We start from the raw sequence: 26416 nt of genomic DNA, 5'->3' as shown, positions 1-26416 counted from the left end.
TACTAGCATACAATGATTTATAAAGGCGAATATTAGAGTGCAAACTTTCGAGACCTCTCAGGTCTTTTTGTTGTCTTCCTCTGGAGGTGTCAGAAGGTATTCACATTTCTAGTGGGGGTAGGTTTTCTGGACACATCCCTGTTCTGTAAACAGATTGACAAACAAATCTACCTAAAAAACTTAAGATACAACCACATCTATTCTGATACTGCAGACAAAAACAACTTATAGTAAGGAGTGCCCTGAGCAAAAACACATCAAAGTCCCTCTTCTGTTCCTACAAAGAAGGTATAAAACATGCCCACACATTTACAACACAGACAAGATCCCTATACCACACTCCCATCATAGGGTCACTTGCAAATCATCCAATGTACACGTTATCAGGTGCAACATTTCCTTATGTGGGTGAAAGAGGCCAACCATTAAATAAAAAAAATAATTTACACCTCCAATATCAATAACAAGAGGACATAAACATCGGTGACAGGACATTTCTCAATGCCACAATGGACACAGCGTCAGAGATATCAGACTGACTGTTTTAATGGGACTATCCCAAACTCAGAGGGAGAGGAAAATATGGGAAATTACACTATTGCTCAAATTCAATAGCTTCAATGATGGCCTCAAATGTGATTTAGAATTTATTTCCACTATCACATTGTAGACCACCCTGCAAACCAGAGCCCAAGACAACCTGGCCCCAGTATAAGAGTGAACACCTTCTGACATCTCCAAGGAAAAGGCTGTAATCAATTATACCACCACTGACTGATCAAGGAACTTCAATTTGATGTGTTTGTGTATTTAAGAAAGATACTTTTTTCACATTTATTTTGTATAATATGCATGAGGGAGAAACCTGAGGTCTCAAAAGCTTCCACTGTAAATCTACTCAGTTAGCCAATCAACTAACTCTACTAGGTTAATATTTCTTTAAAGCCTCCTCATCAATTGAATTATGCATTATACAGGGCTAACTCAGTCCTTCTTGCTAGTGAAGGAGTTAAAGGGGTTGAAATCACCGTACTGCTGCAATCAATATATTGAATATAGTCTTATGTGTATTTGCAAACTGTTTTCATAACAGGTCACTATGCTTTCAGTCACGTAGATTTCAGTCTGTTTGTTCCTAAAAGGTGTTGCTGAACTTTAGTAATTTTTCCTGTTTTAATTGTTTCACCCAAAGAACAAATGATCTGGCAAATCAAATATAAGCTATTAATAGACCATGAACAGTGGGCGCCAATAAGACCAAAAAACTATTGTTTCATAAGAAGATAATCATGAATTGTCTGTTTTTTTAGTTAAAGGTAATGTGTGCTGATCCAGAAACATTGAGAATATGGAAGAAAACAATCACTACTAATGGTTAAAAGATTTAGTCAGACAAATGACTTGGTAATAAGATTCTCACCATATGGTGCCAAGTAGAGAACCACAAGTTTATGTTACTTACAGAGCCACCTGCCATTTTGGTTCGGTGTAAATGTGAAGAGTTTCAATCCGGTCATTCTTGGCATAGTGAAAGCGTTTTGGCAAATGATGCTTAAGAAATGCTTTGAAAGGCTGGTCATTCCACCCGCACTAAAGGAAGAAGAAAAAATAGTAATATATAGCATTAACGTGTATTTGTTGTAATGGGTCAGGCACACGTGTTAAAACATTTATTTGTTTCGTAAAATACATAAAATAAAAAATATTTACAAACATAATGTACAAAACATATATGAATTCGGTGTCCATAAAAGTCCAAAATATTTATCAATAAAGGGAAGTAAAAGTTAACATTAAAAGGAAACCCTTGACTAACTTAACCTTCAGCACCATGCATTAAAGCTTTTTTTGGTTTTATAATATTTGATTTGTTATACAACTTTAAAGGTGCTATTGCAGTTAGACAAAGCTGCCCTGATGGTTTAATTCATATTTAAAAACAAACTCTTTATGATATTCATATCAGTAACCTGCTTGTATGATATGAGAACCAAGCATTCTATGGAAAATATGAATAAGACTAAACTTTAAATGATTATTTCTGGCTGAGGTGTGGGAACTAAACAACACTAGGAATGATCCTTCTAACACTTCATTTAGCAATGAATATGTTACATACATTTTAGACCACTTTGCCTACACAATAACGTCACTATTATAATTTTTACTCCGCCAAAACAAACATTTGTCAAGGCCAATTGACCTTCAAGCTGTAGTTTAATATGACAGAAGTTAATGCGTTGACATAATACACCATTAGTAACCTCCAAGGGATAGAGGAAAACCAATTATATTTTTCATTTACCGTAAGATTCCTAGCAACACCTTCGTAGTCAACTGGAAAAGCCACACGTGATAAATTAAAAACCTGAAGTTTAAGAAACGTAGTTAATGTAAAGTCTGAAAACCAGCTATATTTCATTAAATATACACTGTATACTGGTGTCATATTTAAAACCCAAATTAGCATTATTATAATGTGAGATAATGTTGCATTGTTAGAATAGATCATTAATACGTATGGTCTATATCTTATTGTGATTACGTTGAAAAGTGAAACACTCCAGATGCACTCAAGTGAAACCTATTTCAAGAATGCAGAGCAAATTATATATTTTGTATGGGATACAACACCATAACATCACACCAAAATATGGTAAATACTTTCTGGATTGAATAGCAGCAATCAGGAGAGTTAAATGAGACAGAAGTTAAATTTCTGTGTTAATTGATGACCTGCCTATGCCTGTGATAACAAGGCAATGAAAGAGTACACTTACCAACACTATGCTGTATTTACTTTGGTAGAAAATAACTTGTCAAATATATAAATATTTAGCAGAATAAGATTTTACACAGTTGTTTCTTACATCAAAATACATTCTAAAATGTCTGTCAATAATTTGCTAGGTATATACATACAAGTGAAATACTCATCTGGCAGGTTAGTAGGTCTCAGGCGGGCAGCTGGACCGGCAATCACTATATATTCTTTGGATGGCTTAAGATACGACGGTTGAAGAAACACAACATTTTCACAAAGGGATTCTTCCATGCCTGAAGAAAACATTGGTTACATGCAATAAATATGCACACAGGGTGAAGAAAACGGTAGTCCAGTGGCTAATTCTGGCCTAGGCTGGCAAGGCCTAAGATGGCAGCTGCTCAAAGAGAGATATTTGTACACAAAAGCTGTGAAATGAGTCGTAGGTGTGGACAAGCAATGGTTCCTTTTATGATGCAGGTTGTGAGTATTAGGAGTATATAACGGGATATATGTTTTTTAAAACTTGAATATGTAGGGGCAGCCAGGCAGAATGCAGTAGGGCTTTGTGGAGAACAGGTACAGGAGGGGCAAAATCCTGGATATGCGAATGGAAAGCAGCATCAACGGATGGAGCAAGACCCAAATCATGGGACATAGCAGACACAGTTGTATAAAAGTATCTGTTGGTTATATATATATATTCTGGAATATATGGAGAACCAGTGGAGGGACTGGCACAGTGGGTATGCAGATAAAGAGTGAGGAGAGGGGGAAAAGTATCCAGGTCAGATATTGAAATGGAATTAATTAGTAGTTAGCAGGACAAATTCAATATACATAGGTTGTTGTCAGAATTGAGGTGGTACTGGAATCCAAAAGAAAAGATTAGTCGTCCAATATAGGAGACAGAGAAGAACAGACACCCCACAACTGAATCCTAATGCACGCCAAAAGAGAGGTAGGAGCGAAGAACAAGCATCAGAGAAGGAGACAGGTACCGTGACAGATGTAGGATCTGTATGCATGCATAAAAAAACAGGAAAGGTGCTACAGATAAAATATTAATTTAAATGTATTACCATGATCTGACACAAGGAGGATGTTAATACATCTGTCTAGTTGCATCTGCTTCAGGCCATCCATTAGCATTCCAACTATGCGGTCTACATTCATTAGTGCTTTTATCACCTTTTGCACAAAGACACAGAAGTATAAAATACTTTTTTTAACAATAAACTTCAAATAATATAAATTATTACACACATCTATCTTAGCCAGTGTGGAGGACCTTTACGATATTAACTTTTAAATAGTACACAATAAATAGTATGCAAAGCACTCATTGGATTGAAGCTGTCATCAAGAAGTCTAAAAAATGAAATGAGTCACAAATTGGGTGATTCTGGTGCCCTAAATGTGAGCCTCAGGTTCAAACCAATAAGTGTTTCCAGGCATGTATATCATCTCTCATGCAAACATATTAAACATGTTTTTATGAGTTATCATAGCTAACCTCTGGTAATTTAAATGAAACATTTAATATTTTACTTTGAGCACATAGTGATGTACACAGGGACGTAGATTAGCACTGAAGGACACTTTGTTTTATTTTATTTTATTTCAATAAGCTTCATTTATCTGCACACCTGGAGGCTGATTTTGTTGTACTTGTAGCTCAATCACTAAAATTAGCTCAATATTTATTTTATTTGTTCTTCCATAGGCTTTCATCTGTCAATTTGGGAGATTAAGGCTATCTATTCTATTGTTTACCACAAGGCGGTATGAAAAGGAACCAGAGTTTTCACCTAGTAGATTGGGGTGATACAGAGATACAGCACATGCACATGGATAATATGCAGCTATCTGCATTATCTAAAACACTAGAACTGTTAAAAAAAAACAGCGCAACATTAAAAATTATTTTTAATCTCATACAAGTACAAAGTTGTGGCAATAGCCCTTTAAAAGGTTTGTCTTGTTGATGCCTTTTCTAATACTTAAGAGGGGTGGATTGCTATAGTTAACAGAGAAAAAAGTCACATAAAAATGACATAAGTATTTCTTTAAACTGTTATCTGAGAACTGAGAAAATTAATGTATTTGTTATTTGTTTAGCGATCTAGCCCCAGTGTATTCTCTCAAGTTAATCACAATCCTCAATAGAAAACATTAGTCATCTCTGTTGCTCACTCAGAAAGGTTTTATAATACTCAAGCTCCTACTGCCTACTTAACTTTGCATTATCTGAGATCAGATGCTCAATTCATCTATACGTGTACATTTTCAGAAATACATGTGAAGTAACGAATGACTAAATGATTGATGTTGGCATAAAAAAAATGTTGCAATCCTCCAAATGCTTACCTCACTACTCACTGGACCATGGCCATGCCCGGAGGAATCAGGTTCTTCTAAATACAGAGTGTAAAAGTGTGGTCTAAATCAAACGCACCAAGAATGACACACACTTGTCAATCATTTTGCATTAACATATTATATCACACTAGCATCAAGGATTCCCATAAACGGTTTCCACTTCAAGAAGTCAAAGTAATATTGTGCAAGCAACGCTCTCCATCTCAAAGTAAAAGGCATCTTTTTCATCTTAGTTGCCTTTGCATTATGAGAAGTGAAGCTATACTTGTAGGCCCTTGCAGAAGAAACACACAAGGGGAGCCCTTTCTAATCAATAATAACAACTTCAATTAGTTATAATGTTTCAAAACACAATTTTGTGAATAAACCCCTTTAATAAGATAGGCTTAAGTAGTGAAATCTCTGGACTAGTTTGTACTTTGCAACACTAGATATTTACTGTGCAACATACTAAATCAATATCAATAGAACAATCAACAGGTACAATATTATACATAACAATTTAAAACAAATAGTAAACAAAGGTAATGATATTGATTGTCATCTATTTCACAATAGTACTCTATTCATGAACCAGTTGTCCATTATATCAGTAATTAAACTGTTAATAAGGAATTCAGTATAGACCTGCGCCTGTTAAATAATAGAGGAAACATAAGCGTGTCCGTTCCAGGTGCACTCAAGTGAGTTCAATTGGTGATAGCGCTATTGAAAGTACTGGGCTGAGAGATCGGAATTAAGTTGATAAAAAATACAGTTTTAATTACAATGTACTGTATATATAAAACAATACATAAAATAGTGTATAATCATGAACTACTGTCTTTTATATCAACCTAATTCTGATCTCACAGCCCAGTACTTTCGATAGCGCCATCACCAATTTGTCTCCATCAGTAATCAAACTGTCTGCTCATAATACATGGAAAAAATCCACTAAGAAAAGGATAAACAATTATTGTATCCGTGACAGATGCTTTTTAAATAAACATACGGTTTGCAATATATGTTTTTCCTTATACGGACTGGAAAAGCCATATGACATAGCATTCTATTGTATACAGCATTTCCAATGAACAAACATATGCCTCATGTTACGGTTTTGTACTATTTTGCTTATCAAAGAGCAAACAGATTCATAAAAGCTTTTGCACCTGGTTTAGATTCCCTTCTGACCTTTACCCAGTAAAACACGGCGCATGGAGACCATTTCTGCACATACAATAAAACACTTATATACATGGAAGGGTTTTCCATCGCCTTTACCCCACCATAGCTTTTGTTCAGTACAAGCTATAACTTATTATTTATAAATCTTGAGGGGTCTTAAGGGAGTCACGCTTTTTTTCATAAAAATAATTGTTCTAATTTTGAAAATAGAACATTTAGCAAGAAAATATATATTTTTTTAATTGATGTCTCCTCAAAGACATATGTGCCCATGGACAGATACATTCTGAATCGATCCCAGTTGTACACATACACTAGGTGCCCATGTATGCCTGTGCACACGTGTGGCAGAACATGCATGACTAGCTACCCAACAATCTGAACTAGATCACAGACTAAGTAAAGTTTAACAAAAGGCGTTTTCAATTCCAAAATGTGTTTAAAAATGGATATTTACCATCACCTTTCATTAAGAAGCAGGGCATGGTGCTAGGTAAGCATGTTTTAGAGGTGGAAAGCATTTCTTTTAAAATTATGGTTCCATACTACATTTTAACATATTGTTAAATATATTTTTACCTTTCATTTTCAGGCAGCCGCAGCCATTTAAGAATAGTCATGACCCTATATTCAAATGGAATGGACCTATAGAAAGATTTGGAGTTATTACATATTCAAAATCATTACCAACAGCTTACATATGTTCAACTTCAATAGTTTAAAAGTAATGTGTGACAGTATTTTGTGGCCATACTATTTTGCTGCTACGTGTATTTGTGTCAACAAAAATAACAGATCTTCATTTATTTAAGTTGAATCGTGGATACAATGTCCAACCACAAAAACTCACACCGTGAGTTTTTATTAATCTGCCCTTAACATACAAAACTTTTTCTATTATGTCAATTATATTAGCTTTCTGAATCTACAAAAATGTACACAAAGGGTTCTAACTCATATTATTATAAGAACCCCCACCGACTGTTCCGGAAGTACACCTCTCATGCTGGATGAGCAAGAACAGATGGAAGGACACATGTTGCCCACCACTGACATAGGAACTATATCCACAAAGCAGAGTGTAAAATATATAGTTACCCATTATAAAGCTTATAGTAATTTGGATAGGATCCATTAATCTTCACATCAGACCCAGGCCAGAAAAACGTGGCCGTCTTTAATCCTTGATTCATTGCAGTTATCCATAGCTATAAAGATACAAGTTAATTTTAATTTAATCTGAACAGCCAATAATGTCACTCACCATTCATCTCTAAACATTCAATTAGTGATGTATGTGTTGTATTTGATACCTTAAACCTAAGCACTTAGCATCTAAAACAGTATATTGTCACGGTAAAAGAAAGTTTTTATTGGATACTCACACCAAATGGAGTTTTGATGTGATACATTTGTCAGATTATGACATATACAGCCAAAAAACAGGCCAAAAAACAAGCAAAAAAAAATAAAAATAGCACATGAATATATTCAAGTGCAATAACCATGTTGGATGTAGGTTACCAGTTACTGGCAACGTTCCATGGCTACAGTGGGTCCAGCTTCCTTGCGGTTGATAGAATAAAGGAACTTCCAGCCAGGAATGCCACAAAAAGCACCAGCTTCTGAACAGTGGAACCAACATCCACAATAACATAAAACGAAATAATTTATGCCACCTGCACCCTGATGCATTTTAACAGAGCGCTCCTGCGTTCCTCAACGGATGAGCAAAAGGTAACCTTCATCCAAAACGTTTACTGCACTTGAATTGGATTTCAACTATCACAGATTTACGCCATATTGGTTTCTGCCCCCCTCTCATATGTATACCTAAGTCTGGGTTAAGACTCCTAGTTCTAAGTCCATATTCTGTGATTTAATAGATGGTAAAATCATCATGGTAAAAAATCATAACCTATCATGACCTCATATTATGGCATTATTTCTGTGTTTGAATATATAGATACTATTTACACTATAGAGCTAAAAACTGTACCTGAATGTGAGATAGCATGTCTACTCCTATGGATTCTTAATTGAGTTGGATTCTGCTATGCTTTTTTTTTTATATAGAGTTTGGCACCAAAGCTTGCCTTTGGTGGGTGAATATACAATTATAAATTAAACATCTATGGAGACATGTGGGTTTATTCACTATAAGGAGGGTTTTTAAGAGGACAGTTTGCTGGACAGTTGTGCTTCAGCTCTTTCACTTCACTATACATTGTCACAGGACACAACAGTGTACTCAGTACTGATATTAGTTTATGATTGTTACAAAATCTGGACAACGTGGTTAGCAAATACATACCGTATTGGCTCGAATATAGGCCGCACTTTTTTCCCCCACTTTAAGTTTTTAAAGTGGGGGTGCGGCCTATATTCGGGGTCTAGCGCCCGACTGCATGTCCCGGGCGCCGGGCAGGCAGCGGGGTTTGGATACAGATCCCCCGCAGCGGTGCAGGGGACCTGCATCCTAATCCCCGATATGCTCAGACAGCCTCCCCTGCCAGCACTTCCCACGGGGGGGGGGGCGTCACGGGAGGTTGTCTAAGTGCATCGTGCGGACCGTCCGCACGATGCGTTTTACCTCTGCCCCCCCCGACTTACCGGAGCAGACTCCCGGGTGTCTTGCGGGGCCGGCGGGGGACATCTACGCAATACACGTATACAACTGCCGGCACCGGACCGGAAGTTGTATACGCGTATTGCGTAGATGTCCCCCGCCGGCCCCGCAAGACACCCGGGAGTCTGCTCCGGTAAGTGAGGAGGACAGTGGTAGCATATCTCGGGCAGGGAGGAGGACAGTGGTAGCATATCTCGGGGAGGGAGGACAGAGTGGACAGAAAAAAACTTTTTCTTTAAAAAAGCACCAAACTTTTAGGGGGCGGCCTATATACGGGGGCGGCCTATATCAGAGCCAATACGGTATTTATTTTTTGCTGTGAAATGCTGATTTTTGACAATGTTTGCTTGTTCACCATTTAAATGCCATGCACCGGAGGGGTTAATTCCCCAAAGTACTTTTGTAGAATGTGCCAATATATTTAACCCTTAAAATACTGTCCCAGAGCATTCTATTTGGCTCAGGTGAGAATTCCTAATATGTCCTTATTAATTTATAATGAATATAATCACACATCCAGTATTTAACAGTACAAGGAGTTAAGGATATTAATATATTATACATATTGCTGTTAACTGAGGTGTCTTGATGGATATTATATTTTCACAGCAAAAGCATAATATTTGTTTGTTTTATGGAAAAAAAAATCGCTGTTTGTTTTGAAGTCTCCCCGTTATATTGTTTATGGTTAAACTTTAAATAAATTAAAATAAAAACATGATTGGGGAAAAACCTGGCTCCTACATTTTTTGGCTGGCTCCCAAGTGTATGGACCCCTGCATTATAAAACACAAACTGGCCAAAGAGCTTGGCTTGCCCTGCACCATGTATAGTTAAAACAGTGATTTCTCCAGTCTCTACCTGGGCCTGCTCAAAGGTCAACACTAGAGAAACTTGCTAGTATTAGCCCTTCAAAATAAAGGGTGAAGTGAAACAGATGAAACCACAACTTTCCTGCTAGTTTTGGTACATATGCTGCGGATGCCACTTTAAAATATTTTAAGAAGCAATCAGAAAGTTTACATTAAGGGTACTTGATATTATGCATACTTGATAGCCAAAGGGATAAGGTACATGATTTTTTTAATACACTTACCGGTTCTCCTAGGTACCATGAAGGATTAGATTTCTCTATGTTACGCAATGTAAAAAGGGCATTTCTCTTGGGATCATACATTTTATTGTCAATTAGACCGTGGGATTCAGGATAAAGGCCCTGCAAAATGGATTTCACATTAATGCAATGCATTTACTAAAATGAATTATATTATTAATACATAATTCTCTAAAACAAAGATATGAGAACTTCTTTATTAGGTGCATAGAAACAGTGTATTTTTGATTTGCCCATTGACACATGCAGGTACCATGCGAGGTTGCCTATGTGTTTTAAACTAGAATAATCACCTCAATTAATGCCTTAAATCTGCTCCAGAGAACTCAGCACACCAGTGGCACCTGGGATCCTGCAGAGATCACTGGTGAGTAAACTATGAAGTTCAGCAGATGTATGAACCCAGGGCATTTCTGTACAATTTACTGGAAGTGTATACCACAAACTTCCATACAGAGCTTAACTTTGCAACAAATTTAATATTTTGGACCCAGGGAAGTATCCAGGTTGCTGTTTCCATGAAGGAGAGCCATGAGTAACTAATTGCCAGTGTAGATGTAGTGAGTTAACTCAGAAGTTGCTCAACTTTTGATGTGATTTAATTGTAGAAGCCGTGCTTTCTGTTTGAAGGTAGACGGTGACTGTGTGATTTAATGGTGACAGAGACTGAACTCTTCAAGGAGATGTGGGAGCCAAATGGTCAACCCATATGCCCACCAAAAAGAAGAGTCTTTGGGGACTGTGGCATATCCAGTGTGTGTGTGTTCTGCGTGCATAAACTCAATGAAGCCTTCCCTTTACCATTGTTGGTATCATAAAAATGTTTCCACCACCAACCAGCCACAGGCCAGGGTGATAAATATAAAGGGTACAAGAATCCATGATGCACTTCCCAGCCCTACCACAATGTGTCTATGTAACCCTTGCCCATAACACATGTGTGAGCGCCCAGGTGGATCGAACATGAGGCTCCATTAAGAAACTGCGGGCTTCCTGGATACTCAGCCTTAAGACCAGAAGATTAAGCTTTCCCTTTCTCACACATTTTTTTTCTGTTTCTCCATGAAGCCTGGAGTACTTATGCTCCTCAGTTGTCCGTTGAAAAAAAGGTAAACTGAGCTCCAGTGATAAGGCCACAGTGGCAACCGGGTCCCCAATCTTCCTTTTGAGGGACTGCACTCAACATCACCCACCATCCATGGGCCAAGAAATATTAATGTTAGGGTTAGATAAAAAAAATGTGCAGAAAAGAGTCTGCTTACCAACTCAAAGGTGAAGTGGACCCAGAGGACCAAACCAGGGGGCACCTAAAGGAATACCTCATGTTTTCTGTGCTTACTCAACCTTAAGGCCAGACAAACAAGCATTCCCTCTCTCACATGTACCTCAAGTTATAAAATCCTTGGAGTGCTCTGAGCAATTTCACAGAGCATGGTTCTTAACACTACTAAGATGCCACCCTGACCTTCCTTTATCTCTTAACCGCCCCCCCCCCGCCTCTCCCTATAGGATCTTTTAATTTTACCCTGATGGTTTACTTCTCAGTTTATTGCTAATAAAAAATAATTCTATCTCCTTAAGATAGCGGTGAATTATTTGAAAAGTTTGGCAGAATGTTATCATGTCTTGATAGTTACAGGATAAAAACCAACTGTTTTAGTTATTAACCTATTTTTGTTTTTTTGCATCGTTTGTTGTATTCTGTGGGAACTGTTTCATTAAGTTACATTTGCAGAGACTCCTGCTTTGCATATACCGTATTGGCTCGAATATAGGGGTCTAGCACCCGACGCCCAGGACATGCAGTCCCGGGCGCCGGACAGGCAGTAGGGTTAGGATACAGATCCCCCGCAGCGGTGCAGGGGACCTGCATCCTACTCTCGGATGTGCTCAGACAGCCTCCTCTGCCAGCACTTCCCACGGGGGGAGTGCCGGCACGGGAGATTGTCCAAGCGCATCGCGCAGACGTTCACCGGCAGCGGCGATGCGCGTAAACAGCCTCCGCTGCCGGCACGTCTGCACAATGTGCTTTAACAATCTCCCTTGCCGGGAATTCCCACGGGGGGAGTCCCGGCAAGGGAGATTTTTAAAGCACATCTTGCAGACCTGCCGGCAGCGGAGGTTGTTTCTGCTCGCATCGGCGCTGCCGGTAAACGTCTGCGTGAACAATCTTCCTTCCGCCGTGGGAAGTACCGGCCCTGGAAGTTGAAGTGTTATGTGTAGATGTCCCCCGCCGGCCCCTTGGAGTCTGCACCGGTAAGTCTGGTGGGGGGGGACATCTTGGGGACAGAGTGGCAGCATATCTCGGGGGGAGGAGTAGAGTGGCAGCATATCTGGGGGGGTAGAGTGGCAGCATATCTCGGGGGGGTAGAGTGGCAGCATATCTCGGGGGGGTAGAGTGGCAGCATATCTCGGGGGGATAGAGTGGCAGCATATCTCGGGGGGGATAGAGTGGCAGCATATCTCGGGGGGATAGAGTGGCAGCATATCTCGGGGGGGGTACATCTTCGGGACAGAGTGGCAGCATATCTCGGGGGGGGCAGAAACCTTTTTCATTAAAAAAGCACCTAACTTTTAGGGTGCGGCCTATATGCGAGTGCGGCCTATATCCGAGCCAATACGGTATATGTCCCATGGGTACATGGTTGAAAGTTCAGGAACTTGTTGGGAAATTTGTCTTTTCACAAACAGGTACATAAAGAAATTTGAAAGGTATTCTAACAAAAATAAAACTTACTGTTACTATACTGTAGTGATTGGGAAATGTTTTTGATGGATATACAGGCCTTAATGCACGGGTATATGTTCCGCATTTTCCTGCAAAATAAACCAAATGATTACATTTTATTATTAAAACACTATAAATCCATGTAAACCATGACAGAACAGACTAGAAAAAAAAACGAGTGAGATGATTTGTTATTTGAACTCAAGGGGTGGTTATCCCTTTTGTATTGGTTGTATATTGCTAAAGTGCATTTTAGCAATAGCCATTGTCGTAAAAGGAGGGTCTAGTCCCAAAATTACTACTTTCCATAAAGGAAGACACGATATAGGTATTATATCCATTTAAGTAAAATATATATTTTCATTCTAAGTAGTAGAACAAGAAGATTCTGACACATGAGTGAATAAAGTATTTAAAAAAAATTGTAAGATTCAATTTATGGCAAAGTAAATATGTCCCTGAGTAATAACATTAATAATATCTCCAAAATTATTCAACTGGTTTAAAAATAACAAAAGAAATTATTGTCCAGATAAGCGTTTACATCCTGCGGAATATTAGGTCTTTACTAGACTCATGACATACAATTATGCACTACTCACGCAGTTTGCTAATGACAGGAAGAAGTCCCTCCCATGTATGTAAGTATTCTGCCCTGAAGCCATCCAGTGAGAACAGGAGCACGGGGGGCTTTGAGAACCTGAAGAACATTAGAAATAAGAGTACTTTTACAGGACAACAAGGGACGATGATAGGTCAGCATTTTAATAGACAATATCTGTAATAATTAGAAAAACATATACAACATAATATGTTACGGACTTGGCAACCTTCAGTTAGAAAGTATATAAAGCCAGTTAAATGAGTAAACATGACAATTTTACTAAGGGATCAGTAAAATCCAAACAATGTTTTACAAGAGCATCACTTACCCAGCAGCTGCCGTTTGACATTGGGAGCATACGTTCAAGCACCCTAATGCATTTTTCGGTGGTTGCTGGATTCAAGATCAAATCCATTGACAAATCCTCTAAACCACTGATTCGAGCTATATCACTGAAAACAACTATAACTCTTTCATGGCCTAAGTTATTTTTGTACCCCAAAGCATAGTCTTTTTATCAGGATCCTGCTTCGCATGCTAAGGCTACACATACTTATTATGATATGATGTTTCTTCAGGGCAACTTGGACCATAATCATACATAACACAATAAGTAGTTGGACTAATACTTTTATATATATATATATATATATATATATATATATATATATATATATATATATATATATATATAAAATCAGGACACATTTCTTATAATTTTTACCTAGGACTTCTTCATAGTGATCCTGCTTTGCATACCCCATGGATCTCTCTAGAAACTAGAGGTTCCCTCTGATTTATGTTTGTTTTTTGCCATTTATGTAGAAATACATTTTCTTTAATTTACTCTCCTCCCCTCTGATTACACAATGATTAGGAAGTTTTCCTGACCACACTTTTATTATTAGCTTAAGGGTTCAAAGTACATGGACAGTCCTTCCTTTGGTATACGAACACGTAAAAGAATCCCAGCACACCAAACAGCTTCCAATCCTTAGGTTACTTTATTCAGAGAAAGCAAAACAAAAAAAAGCAACGTTTTGGCCAAACAGGGCCTTTGTCAAGCTAAGGTCCTGTTTGGCCGAAATGTTGCTTTTCTTGTTTTTTTTTGTTTTGCTTTCTCTGAGTAAAGTAACCTAAGGAATGGAAGCTGTTTGGGAGCTTCCTGGGAGTTGAGTGCTGGCATACATGATTCCCTACTCTTGTTGGCTAATCACGTGTGTGTGTGTATGTGAAGGTATGTTACTGTGTATCTGTAAGTGTTAATGTATGTGTTTGATAGAGCATAGATGCGTAGATATGTTACAGTATGTATGTTACAGTATGTTCCCATGTGTTTGTGTAAGTATGGTCAAGGTGTGTAAGTATCTGTGTGTAAATATGTGTGGAAGTATGCTAATTGACTCCCTCCTCTTATGCCACCAAAGATAGAAGTGTGTGTATGTAAGTACGTTTGTTTGTGTTACAGTATGTGTTTCATTGCATTTGTGTGTTTATATGTGTGTGTGTATGTAGAAGGGGCTAAATCTTGCAGGGAGGCCAGCTTCTTTGTTCACGCCACTGTGTGGTATCAGCACTGACACAGCAGGAAGGGAATACCCAAACCTTTGTATGGTCTTTTAAATCATTGTAAGTTTAATGACGCTTTCACCTAGCTCCATTACACTGAATCTGTCAGCACAGAGCCATCACACACCAGGCCAGACTGTCATGAGATATCTGTGCCAATGCAAAATAGAAGATAAGTAGTACCTTTTCATGATGTAATAGAAAAGAAAATAATAAGAAAATGGAATACTAAAACATTGTATTATAATCTGCAATCCCCACAGCTAACCCAAAGACCTCAATTGAAACTATTTTAAGAAGATATATTTTTTAACAGTGGTAGTATGACTAAACGTCCTAGACATCACCGATTTCTGTGCGACTTGCAGAAGCACACACAATGAACCACATTAGGGGTTTTTTTTCTTGCGAAAGTTGGGCTGGTTGATTTTTATATACTGATAATATGAAAATTATGCTTTTATAGTTACTCCAGCTCCTTATGCACCAAATTGAGGTTTGGGTCTTGCAGTTTTGGAAAATGACCTCCCCCATTGACTTTACTACTTTATTCTTATATATGCCTATACTGACCCTGGTGGACATTGTGGTGTTACAATATCTTCACATACGTCCACATTCACCCAACTTTGGTTTCCTGGAAGACAAAGGAAGGAGGTTTCATAGGTTTTCACGGACAAAATTATACCCATAAAGGCTTCTAAAAGTAAAAAAAAAAATGTATGAATAAAAGTACACTTTAATACCACCCCACACTATCTATTACTTAAACTGCAGATGGTGTAAATGGAAATTATATAATAACTCTCTCTACATTAAATCACCATAATAAATATGCTGTCTAGCAAAATGTCCTGAGCTACTCTGCTAGTAAATGGAAAGGAAAATGCTGAAAACTCAAGTAATCCGTATAGGTTACATATTAAGCATTAAAACACAGAAATGCTTTAGTTTACCTCTACAAAGAGAGTCATAATTAACACAGCAGTCCTGCATTTCTTTGCAATCATCTGAACAAGAGCACAGACTCCCTGCTAATCTTTTCTCGCCACATCTTAGCTTGTCACACATCCAAGTACGACCTGGAATAAAACATTATGTTATATAAAGATTATCTAGGAATTACATGGTAGCAGTTTTTAGCAAAGGGAAGAATTAAAACAAGAGTTTTACTGAGATGGCAACCTATGTTGAACTTTTAAATTTTCTCGGGAGATGAGAAGGACCTACCACCCACCAAGCATTTGTGCACTCTTCCCACAAAATGTATAGAACGGGGAATAGTGACCATAACATGGTTTCCTTTGAGATTAATTCCAAAAAGCAAATGGGTAACTACTCTACCAAAACACTTCATTTCAGAAGGGCAAACTCTGACAGGCTAAGGTCAACTATGGAATGTATAGACTGGGATGGATTGTTCTCTGGACTAAACACAGAGGACAAATGGAATACCTTTAAGTACACATTGCAAAATTACACATCCCAATATATACCTATGGGGAATAAATACAAAAGAAGCAAAACCAATGCGGTTTACCAGGAAAGTAAAGCAGGAAATAAGAAATAAACAATTGGCATTTAAGCATTATAAAAGCGAGGGATCAGTAGTATCATTTAAAAAAAGGCGATTAAAATGACTAAATTGGAAAATGAGAAACTAATTGCCAAGGAGAATGTTGGTCCTTTATTATCTGAAACCGGAAACTTGGTTAGTGAGGACAGAGAGAAAGCCGACATCTTAAATACGTTTTTTTTCTTCTGTTTATACCAAGGAAGAACCAATTACGGAGCCCCTGCTGGCTAATTTTAAGGAGCCATTACAGCCAACATGGGATTGGCTGACGCAAGAAAAAGTGCTCAAGCAATTAAATACTGTTAAGGTAGACAAGGCCCCTGGACCGGATGTTATACACCCAAGGGTACTTAAGGAGCTAAGCCTAATTCTGGCACAACCATTATTACTGATCTTTAGGGATTCTTTCAGTTCAGGCATAGTTCCATTAGATTGGTGCAAGGCAGATGTTGTGTCCATATTTAAAAAGGGATCAAAATCTCTAAGCTTAACATCTGTAGCGGGGAAATTATTTGAAGGGTTGCTAAATGTATACATTCAAGAACATATCTTGATCCATAATCCAATTAGAAGAAGTCAACATGGATTTATGAAAGACCGGTCTTGTCAAACCAACCTATAAGCATTCTATGAAGACGTTAGTAAAAATATAGATCTGGAGTGCCTCAGGGGTCTGTCCTAGGTCCTGTTCTTTTTAATTTATTTATAAATGATCCCCCAGGCTACATTGAGAGCTATGTCACAGTTTTTGCTGATGACACGAAATTAGGCAGGGTAATTCAGACCAATCTGGATGTCCAGTTGCTCTTATCCAACTGCTCCTTTGGCAATCACTAATGTCTGCCATATCTCCTTCTCTTACAGGTATGACTCACACCTTTCGCCTGAACCCCTCATTTCCTGCTGTTACCCCTGTTTTCCACCCTGTATGACTCACACCTTTCACCTGAACCCCTCATTTCCTGCAGTTACCCCTGTTTTCCACCCGGTATGTCTTTATCCTGCATGCTTCCATACCTTGCTGCTCTCGAAGGGTTACATTTGGTGCCCTCTAGTCTAGCTTAATTGCATTTGTTAGCCAAGGTGTGAAACATCTGCCTCCTGTATGCAATCACCTTGTCTGACCACTTGTGAGACAGCCCTATACATTCCTAGGTCTCACTTGGAAACAAGCTTGCTTGGAAATGTAGCTGCTGTGGCCTCTTCCCCAGTGGACTCTTCATAAGTGGGCAGTTAAGAGTTAGACTGGAGTTAAACTGTAGGGAAACGACATACTTGCGCCGCACCCCTCCTGTGAAATCCTCTTCCCCGTTCCATTCAGACTTTCTGACTCATACGCAACTTTCAAAACCTCTCTGGAAACCCACCTGTTCAGGGATGCATACAACATTCCTTCCCAGTACTCCCAAACATCATCATAATCAAGCCATCAACAGCTTCAACACATCGTCGGAATCAGATCAATTCATCTCCATCCAAGCAGTCCTCTCCTGTTGTCTCACTTCCCCCTCAACCACCGACTAGATTGTAAGCTCGCAAGAGCAGGGCCCTCCTCTCCTTTGCGCCAGTTTGTTATTGTATGTGTTTTTGCATGTGAAATTGTTCTACTGACTGTAACAGCGCTCCGGAATCTGCCGGCACCTTATAAATAAATGTAATGTTTCTTCTTTGCAGGAGGTTTTAGACAGAGTTAGGGACTGGCTGTGCAAGTGGCAGATGAGGTTCAACAAAGATAAATGCAAAGTTATGCATCATGGTAAAAATAATAAAATTGCAACCTATGCTATAAATGGAATATCCTTGGGGAAAACTACCAATGAGAAGTATTTAGGAATAATGGTAGACAATAGACTTGACAACAGTGCGCAATGCCAGCAAGCAGCTGCAAGGGCCCGGAACAGGCCTCCCAGTGCGTATTCCGTGTTGAGAAAGTGTGTTCATTGCTGCAGTTCAGTAAGACGTACTACAGACCTCACAAGGTGTATCCATTAAAGCAAAAGTTTACAGGTGGGTTGTACAATTCTCCTAGACTCTGCATTATAAATGGTAAAACTCAATGAGCTCCTTCTGAAAAGTGAAAGGCTGCATTCCCTGCATAATACATAGTTAAATTGCATAACATGTACATTACAAATAACCAGATTTTTTTTCCTTGCAGGAGAAGCTCACTCCTGTTGATTTTTTAAAATGCATTGCGATCATGTAAACATTTGCTTCATTTGCAAATGTCTTGTTTGGTAAATACAACTCTCACAAGGAAGAAAGGTCTAATCATTAATGCCATACTTGAAAATATTAATGGTGGCCTGTACTGAAAACGTAAAAGTTATTTATTTCCTTTGAAATGCCATTACCATAGAGTGTCTTTTTCTTACCTGGCTGTATGCAGACATCCTGATAATCTAAACAGCAGTTTCCAAGCTCCACACAACCAACATCACAACGGCAGCTTCCAAATTTTCTTTCAAAACATCGATTTTTGCAACTGTTTACTAGAATTGTAATAATGCTTGTTAATATGCATACTAACCAAACGGTTACATGTCTATACATCAATTGAAATGGGAACTATGATTTAATGAATATGCTTTTTTAAATGTATTTTATTTTAGTAGTGTTGGTGGTTGAACATCGTGGTGGTCCAGTGTTGATTTCCATTTAAAAAAGGCCACAAGCCTGTTTAGTCTGCGATGTCACTCACCAGCACAAGAGCCATTGTTTCTCGCATGATGTGTACCACAACATTGTGTGAGGCACCACAAGTGAGGTCTAATGTACAAAAACGTATGCACATTTCTAACAGGGTTGTGCTAACCTGCTAGAGGACAGCAGGTTAGCCTCTTCCTAAAAGAACCAGGTTTACCTGCCTAATGTGCTTTGTTATATTACTCCAAATATCCTGTAACTCATCACTGTCAGTGGTTACAATCTGCAACTACTGTAAGTCCATCAATTGACTTGAGCAAAAACCATACCTGGGAACTCCCCGGGTTTGAATCCTCCGGGTCGTGGGAGCGGGGTCTGTACACACGCCCCGCTCCCCGCCCATTTCCCCTTGAAATAGGGGTGTTTCCAGCAGATGTCAGCAGGAACACCCCTAACGTCAGATGGACCTCCTCCTGATGACAGGGGACCTCCCTTAGATGTCAGCGGGACCGCCCACCGACATCAGTGGGCAGTCCTGGCCACGTCCCGCAAGGGAAGGCTCCAGGTTAGCCTGAGGCCAAAAGTTCCCAGGTATGGCAATAATGCATACCAAATTGACCAAAATTTAACAGTTTTATTTAATGAAATTCCACATGACAAACCATTATGTCAAATGTGCAAAATTTTGTCATCTTATGATATGCTGCTTGGTCCTCAATTGCTTCAATGGTGTATGGCCTCACCATGTATGATGTTGCTATTTAGAATATTGGAGCATCAGAGGAAAAATCTTCATCCACATATCAGTCTGATCCTGTCTAAAAGGGCAGAACTAAAATGTAAGGCAAATTTTCTTCTACATGAGGGGACCAACAACCCCAGATGTACGTTTCAGCCTTCATTGGCCTTGTCAATGGGGTACGGCATGGGGCATGGAAGCTGTGTTTAGCCATTCCCCTTTCCACACCCTATTCCCCTTCTACTCCCAGAACATTTGAAGCTATCTGGAGCTAGCCATTCACATGTCTATGGCTGCCCTTGAGTATAGTTATCCCATTCTTTTGCAATGGCACTCCTTCTACAGAGGGACAGCTCCAGGTACCCTACCATTGGATGTTCCCAGGTATGGAGATTATTTTGGAGACTTAATGAGATTTTAAGTGTTTTAAAGGCACACTAAAGCCATCTTGTGCACTTTAATGTATACTATATAATAAAGCCTGATGTATCTCGGAAACAGTGGACTGGATGATAATTCTAACATGATAACATTTGGAGTATGAACTGTTTCACTTGAGGGTATCAAGCAACCCAGAGTGAGAAATAATTTTGACTTTGACTACCTTTTCAGCTGACATAAAATTGTCTATGATTTAATACTAGTTGGGACAAATATATTCCAACCTCACTTAAAGTCAGAGTTTTGTTTATGCTCATTGCAAAACTTAAATGTACTGAAAAATGAGGGTGCCAAATCGGCATGTATCTGTAAACAGCAGTGTCGTCAGTCACATGTTCTGTATCATTTAGATTTCCAGACATTTGCAATAATGCACTGCATGTACAGTGGTGAAAAAAAAAGTATACCCTCATTTTGGCTTTATTTTTGTTGAAAAAATCATGGCACAATGTAATATGTGCTGTTGTTCATCTGAGGTTTTAATTTCCTAATTTTTAGACCTGTAAAGGAACAGATGACTAGCCTAAGGGCAAACCGCGGTATAATGCCAGTAAAATTTGCTCTTCCTTTTGAAAACAATGCAGTGACATACTGCCTTTTTCCCCAGTGCAAATACATGTAGGTATTCACGAGAATCCACTGATTTCAATTTGTGCTCACCTCCAGTTACTTGTCTTGCGTGGAAACATTCAGCCAAATGCACCAACGCTTATCAGTATGCACATGCTTGCTATTCTTACCACCAGCCAGTGTCATCGCTGGTTTGATCAAGAGCTCCAAGGAGGTCTAACACGATCTCCAAAGTGAATGCACATAAAGCACTACAGGCTTCTTCTAAAGGTGAGTAGCTTTATTTTTTTCTTTACAAGTCAAGAATTTTAAAGTACTTACAAAGTAGTTAATGTACATTCTTCATTGGCAGTGCTGTATGAAATGCTAGACTTGCTGTCTCAAAACAATATTTTTAATGCAGGCTGATATTACTCTAATCCAGTGGTTCTCAACTCATGGGTCGCGACCCAAAAGTGGGTCGCGGCCCTGTCTTCAGTGGGTCGCAGAGGGTCAGGGCCGGACTGGAGGCATACCGGGAAAATTTCACTTTCCTGGGGCTGCCTTACACATTCTAGCGGCAATCCGCGAGCAGCAGGCTGTCAGGACCACGGCCGCAACAATCAGGGCCATCAGGCAGCCTCCGGTCCGGCATGTACTTTAGCATTACTCCCCAACCGCAAAGCAAGTTGCTTGATTGGTTTGCGGTCGCTGTCTGCTCCTAGTGGGAGGTGAATAAAGTTTTTCTCTTATTGCTCCTCCCTTCTTCCTGTTGCAGCCCGCGGACAGCCTTTCCACTCCCTCATCTTTTCTAAGGTTATTTTTGGGTCGCGTCTTAATGACCAAAGACAAATGTGGGTCCTGAGGATACACGGGTTGAGAACCACTGCTCTAATCCTTATAAGCATAGCTGGGGACTTTTGGGCTCCGGCTACCTGGAGCCTACCCCTACGGGGCATGTGGCCAGGGTTACCCCATGGCATCAGTGGGCATTCCTGACAAAGTCAGTGGCTCTCGAGAGCTGAAAGATTCAACTGTCTACCCAAAGAACCAGCTCTTTCCCCAGAGTTTCCTGGCGAAACCTGGAAAAATCCCAGGTATGCTTATAACCTCATTTTGCCTACATGTGTGTTCCCAAACTTTTCCATGCACACCTGTGATTCTGTGTGTCTGTAAAACCGTCTTTGTACATTTCTGCATGTATAGAAGGAGGCATCAACGGGGAAGTAAGTGCTGGGACTACAACCAGTGATCATACCTGAGGACTCTCTGGGTTTCAAGGGGGCATTGTGATACACCCCACCCCCATTTCCCCCTTAAACAGCATTGCGTCCGCCCATCAATGTCAGAGGGACTTCCTGCCTGTATCCCACAAGGTGCGGCTCCAGGTAGCGGGAGCCATAAAGTTCCCAGATATTGCCAGTGATTTAGTATTTATCTAGGGCTTCCCATCCAACGCCAGGTCTCACTTCTGGTTCCTACTTAGTACTGAGTACTTAGATACAACATTATATAGGAATGTGCAGTCTAGGGACAGTATGTTCCATAAGTTAAATGGGCCAGTTGGAGAGATTATGGAGCTGCACACCAGGGAGTTTGATCACTCAAAATTACAATCTATACCCAGTTTTACAGCAGTAGGACTTCCACCAGACTTAAGTGAATATGCCACTGGCTGCTAGCACTAATTTTGCCAGAAAGGCCATGTAATACCTGTTTGTAGAAGATACATTAAACTTTGCTATATAAACACTTATCATATTTTACTATAATTCACTGGTGAAAATATGAAAATATCAACTTCTCAGCAATTTGGCTTTATATGCTACGTCTTATTAATTTTAAGGCGCAAAACATAGTCATGGAAAATGCGATATTAATGTAAATAGCATTTTTGTTTACCTTCTTTTGAACAGCTTGGTTTAAGTCCGAATATACAGCCAAGGATTGCAGTTAACAAGCACACACAGATAACCTAAATTGAATAAAGGCAGATAGTGAGGATTTGCATGTAGTCATCACACAGATTACTAAAACATTTTAGCTACACAATATAAATTTATGTTAAAGGCAGCGTCTTATGGCAAAATAATTACTTTTCTTTGCTCCTTAAATACAGTACTGTATACAGTAATGAAGTTTAGCATTGATTTTCTTTTATTTTGTCCCAATAAACCTTGCAGACCAAGATGTTGCCATTGTTGTCAGTCATGCAATAACTTGAGTTACACTCCATGCTCAATCACCACACTGAGCTGTTTTTTTATGGCAATGCTAATAAAGCCCACTACAGTGACCTCCGTAGCCTTTAATTAGTCAGAGGGTCACACCGGTACTGCCTGAACACATACTCATGACAAAGATGCAGCTGTCTGAACATACTATATTCACTTTGTAGAAGAGGAGGAGAGGAGGTACCCCAGGTCAAGGAGAGGTCCTGAAAAGAGGATTCTTGAGGTTCAATTGAGGCATTACCTAATTGAGGCAGGGCATCTTAAATTAGTGGATGTTTAAGCTGGTGAGTATGGGCCAATGAAGTATAGGACAGGTGGAAGTTAGGCTTTTATGTCATTATTTTTTAAACATTTTTTTAAAGTGGTAGGTTCAGCCTCCAATTCTGTAACAGACTTGTTTGATTTGTACTAGCCGCAGCTGCACCAATGATGTCACATAAACTGTGCTACTTGTGAGTTCTGGATTAATGTGAGAAAGGAGTTCGTCTTCCCCAGTGCCCATCTGTTCCTAGGCAGCAAAGCCTAAACCCCTATTTTTCTTCTATAATAGAAGCCCTGTCTTGTAAAATGGATCTAACAAACACAAGACCTCAACATATTTGTGTGCTTCTGCAAAGGAAGCCTATTCTTATAACAACCTGAAACCTCAAATGTTGTTGTTTTCCTTGCAGGAAATTTCTGGGGAAGGAAACCCATAATTTCTTTGCCATCCGCTAATCTCTGGGTAGAACGTTGCTTTATATAAACTGCCAGAGTTTAAAATGGAACACAACAAATCTGTATAGATGGATGCCAATCCAGAATAAATAATTAATAACTAGAGCAGATATGATAATGTTATATAAGTATGTACAGGGCCCATACAAAGGGCTCTCTAAAGACCTGTTCATTAATAGAACATTACAAAGGACAAGAGGTCACACGCTAAGAAAGGAGATTTAGTCTACGACAGTGGAGGGGATTTTTTACAGTAAGGACAATAAAAATATGGAATTCACTGCCTGAAGAGGTGGTGCTAGCAAATACATTAGATGCCTTTAAAAGGGGCCTGGATACTTTTCTAATGAAAGTGGGGGTGCGCAATTTGTATCGCCCGCCGCCCGGGACATTCAGTTCCGGACGCTGGGCAGGTGATCCTCCTCTCTGACAGCCGGTGGACTTCTGCATGATGCGCGTAGACAACCTCCGCTGCTGCCGCCACTTCCGGCGGGGCATTTATAACGGAGCACCGGCGTGACATAGCCTTCTGGTGCTCCCCGGCGGAAGTGGCCAGCAGTGGCAGAGGTTGTCTACGCGCATTGCGCAGACGTCCACCGGCTGCCCCCGCTAGACACCAGGGAGTCTGGGGATGCATTGGTAAGTCGTGGGGGGGGGGTTGGGTGGCATATCTCAGGAGCATAGTCGCATATCTAGGGAGCAGAGAAGCATATCAGAGGGACATAAAGCATATCTGGGGGGTGGAATCGCATATCTAGGGGGGAGAGTGGCATATCTATAAGTAAGGTGCATTATGAATTAAGGGGGGTGCTTAAAATGGCTTTTTCCATATTTCTGTTAGATAGATACCAAAAATGTTAAAATACACGTATACCTGTTTATTAGATAAAAATACTGGTTTACCATACCACTAATGTGTATTTTTTCTTTAAAAATATTTTTTTTCTTTAAAATAGCACCAAACTTTAAGCCAATACGGTATATATACCACGAGATGTGGCGTAATTTTAAATCAGACATGGCTGACGCCTTGTCCAAACTTCACGTGGACCTCCAAGAACTTGGAACTCGCACGTCCCACTAAAATTGAAGAATTTTCCGCGGCCCATAATACAGTGGCTGATGCGTGCACCTCTCTACGAGATGAGATTGACACGCTTAAACACAAATTGGGCGACCTGGAAGACCGTTCCAGGCGCAATAATCTCCGCATTAGAGGCATCACTGAGGATATCACCACGGACAGACTGCGCAATTATAACACAACTTTAATTCAGACAATCCTGAATCTCCCGTCTTCTGAAGACATTCGAATCGACAGAATACACAGGCTACCTCGCCCGAAAATGGTGAAGGGGTCTCCACCTAGAGATGTGATACTACGCATTCATTTTTATGATTTGACGGAACAACTCATGTTGAAGGTGCGTCACAAGCAAGACCTTCCGGCCCAATACTCACATCTTCAATTCTTTCAAGATTTGTCACAGCACACACTACATCAAAGAAGATCCTTCTCCTCCATCACCTCCACTCTCCGATCGCACAAGATTCCCTACCGCTGGGGCTTCCCCACGCGCATCAACCTCTCCAAGGATGGAGTTGCTATTTCCATTACTTCACCGCTGGAAGGCCTGCAGCTTCTCTCGGACTGGGGACTTTCCGTCTCTTCACAGAATTCCTCATCACCTCACACCGCCAGGACCCGCTCACCTGTTCCTGCATCTTCTCCGAAACACCTCCAGCTGGAATGGGATACAGTCCCCACCAAGGCGCCTGTTACACTTACCTAATTTCAACAACGCCGTATCCTTTTTCTGGTAACTGCCTAGCTGTTCGATTCACACACCATTCATACACTGTTGACTCTCTTTTTTTTTTTTTTTACAACACGACATACATTGCCACTTTTGATTTATAATTTTTTTTATATATATATACATATTCCGCTCATTCACGTCTCAGCTTTTTGGAGTTGGGGTTCTCCTTTACTGTTTAAGGGATTATCCTTCCCCTTTCGGTGGGTACCATGTTACGGTACACCTGGACGTGGTTCCTTCCCCCTCGAGGCGCCCACACACGTTCTGGGCTGCCTACTGCTCTTTGGTTGCACATCACTTTTTTTTTCGGTTCACACGTTATATTTTTAGTTCTAATTGTTCATGTCCTGATGGCGGTACCTTTTCGTCTTAAGCTCATTTTGAGCCACAAACGTATAACCCTGTGGTCATGCTCTGGCGCATCGTCTCTACAGTCTGCACATATTTCAGCACAAATGTACCTTTTTCTTTATCACCATTGCATTCCCGTCATGTGGTAATTTATTATTGTTTATTTTGTTTTGGGCGCTGGACGCGGCTCTCCTATGTTGTGTTGCCTTCTCTGGGGGTCTCCGCCATCTTCCATCACACATCCCACGTACCCACTCTAACCTTCAATTTTTTTTACGCACTTACTTATTTTCACGTTAATGTCCTCTCTTAAGATATTGTCTATAAATGCCAATGGCCTCAACACTCCACATAAGAGGAGGATGTTACTCTCAGACACAAAA

At 39.8% G+C, this 26416-nt stretch overlaps 1 protein-coding gene across 1 annotated transcript in view; it reads right to left on the bottom strand.

Annotated features, from left to right (window-relative positions):
- Nucleotides 1–24360, bottom strand: part of LOC149284810 (ectonucleotide pyrophosphatase/phosphodiesterase family member 1-like) — a 34701-nt gene extending 10341 nt beyond the window's left edge. The window contains exons 1-15 of the mRNA XM_089496222.1: nt 24202–24360; nt 22814–22886; nt 18912–19028; nt 15917–16042; nt 15534–15597; nt 13390–13487; nt 12797–12876; nt 10042–10161; nt 7415–7524; nt 6896–6961; nt 5135–5207; nt 3847–3955; nt 2923–3057; nt 2306–2337; nt 1463–1590 (exon numbers count right to left, since the gene is read on the bottom strand). Of these exons, the coding sequence (XP_089352348.1) occupies nt 1463–1590; nt 2306–2337; nt 2923–3057; nt 3847–3955; nt 5135–5207; nt 6896–6961; nt 7415–7524; nt 10042–10161; nt 12797–12876; nt 13390–13487; nt 15534–15597; nt 15917–16042; nt 18912–19028; nt 22814–22886; nt 24202–24360 (1490 nt within the window). The remainder of the gene's footprint in view (nt 1–1462; nt 1591–2305; nt 2338–2922; nt 3058–3846; nt 3956–5134; nt 5208–6895; nt 6962–7414; nt 7525–10041; nt 10162–12796; nt 12877–13389; nt 13488–15533; nt 15598–15916; nt 16043–18911; nt 19029–22813; nt 22887–24201) is intronic.
- Nucleotides 24361–26416: the final 2056 nt, after the last annotated feature.

This window comes from Sceloporus occidentalis, unplaced genomic scaffold (genome assembly GCF_023333645.1).
Source record: "Sceloporus occidentalis isolate IW3139 unplaced genomic scaffold, rSceOcc1.0.p SCAF_88, whole genome shotgun sequence".
NCBI lineage: Eukaryota > Metazoa > Chordata > Lepidosauria > Squamata > Phrynosomatidae > Sceloporus > Sceloporus occidentalis.
Note: the sequence above shows the minus strand (reverse complement) of the source record. Positions and strands in the feature narration are given on the sequence as shown.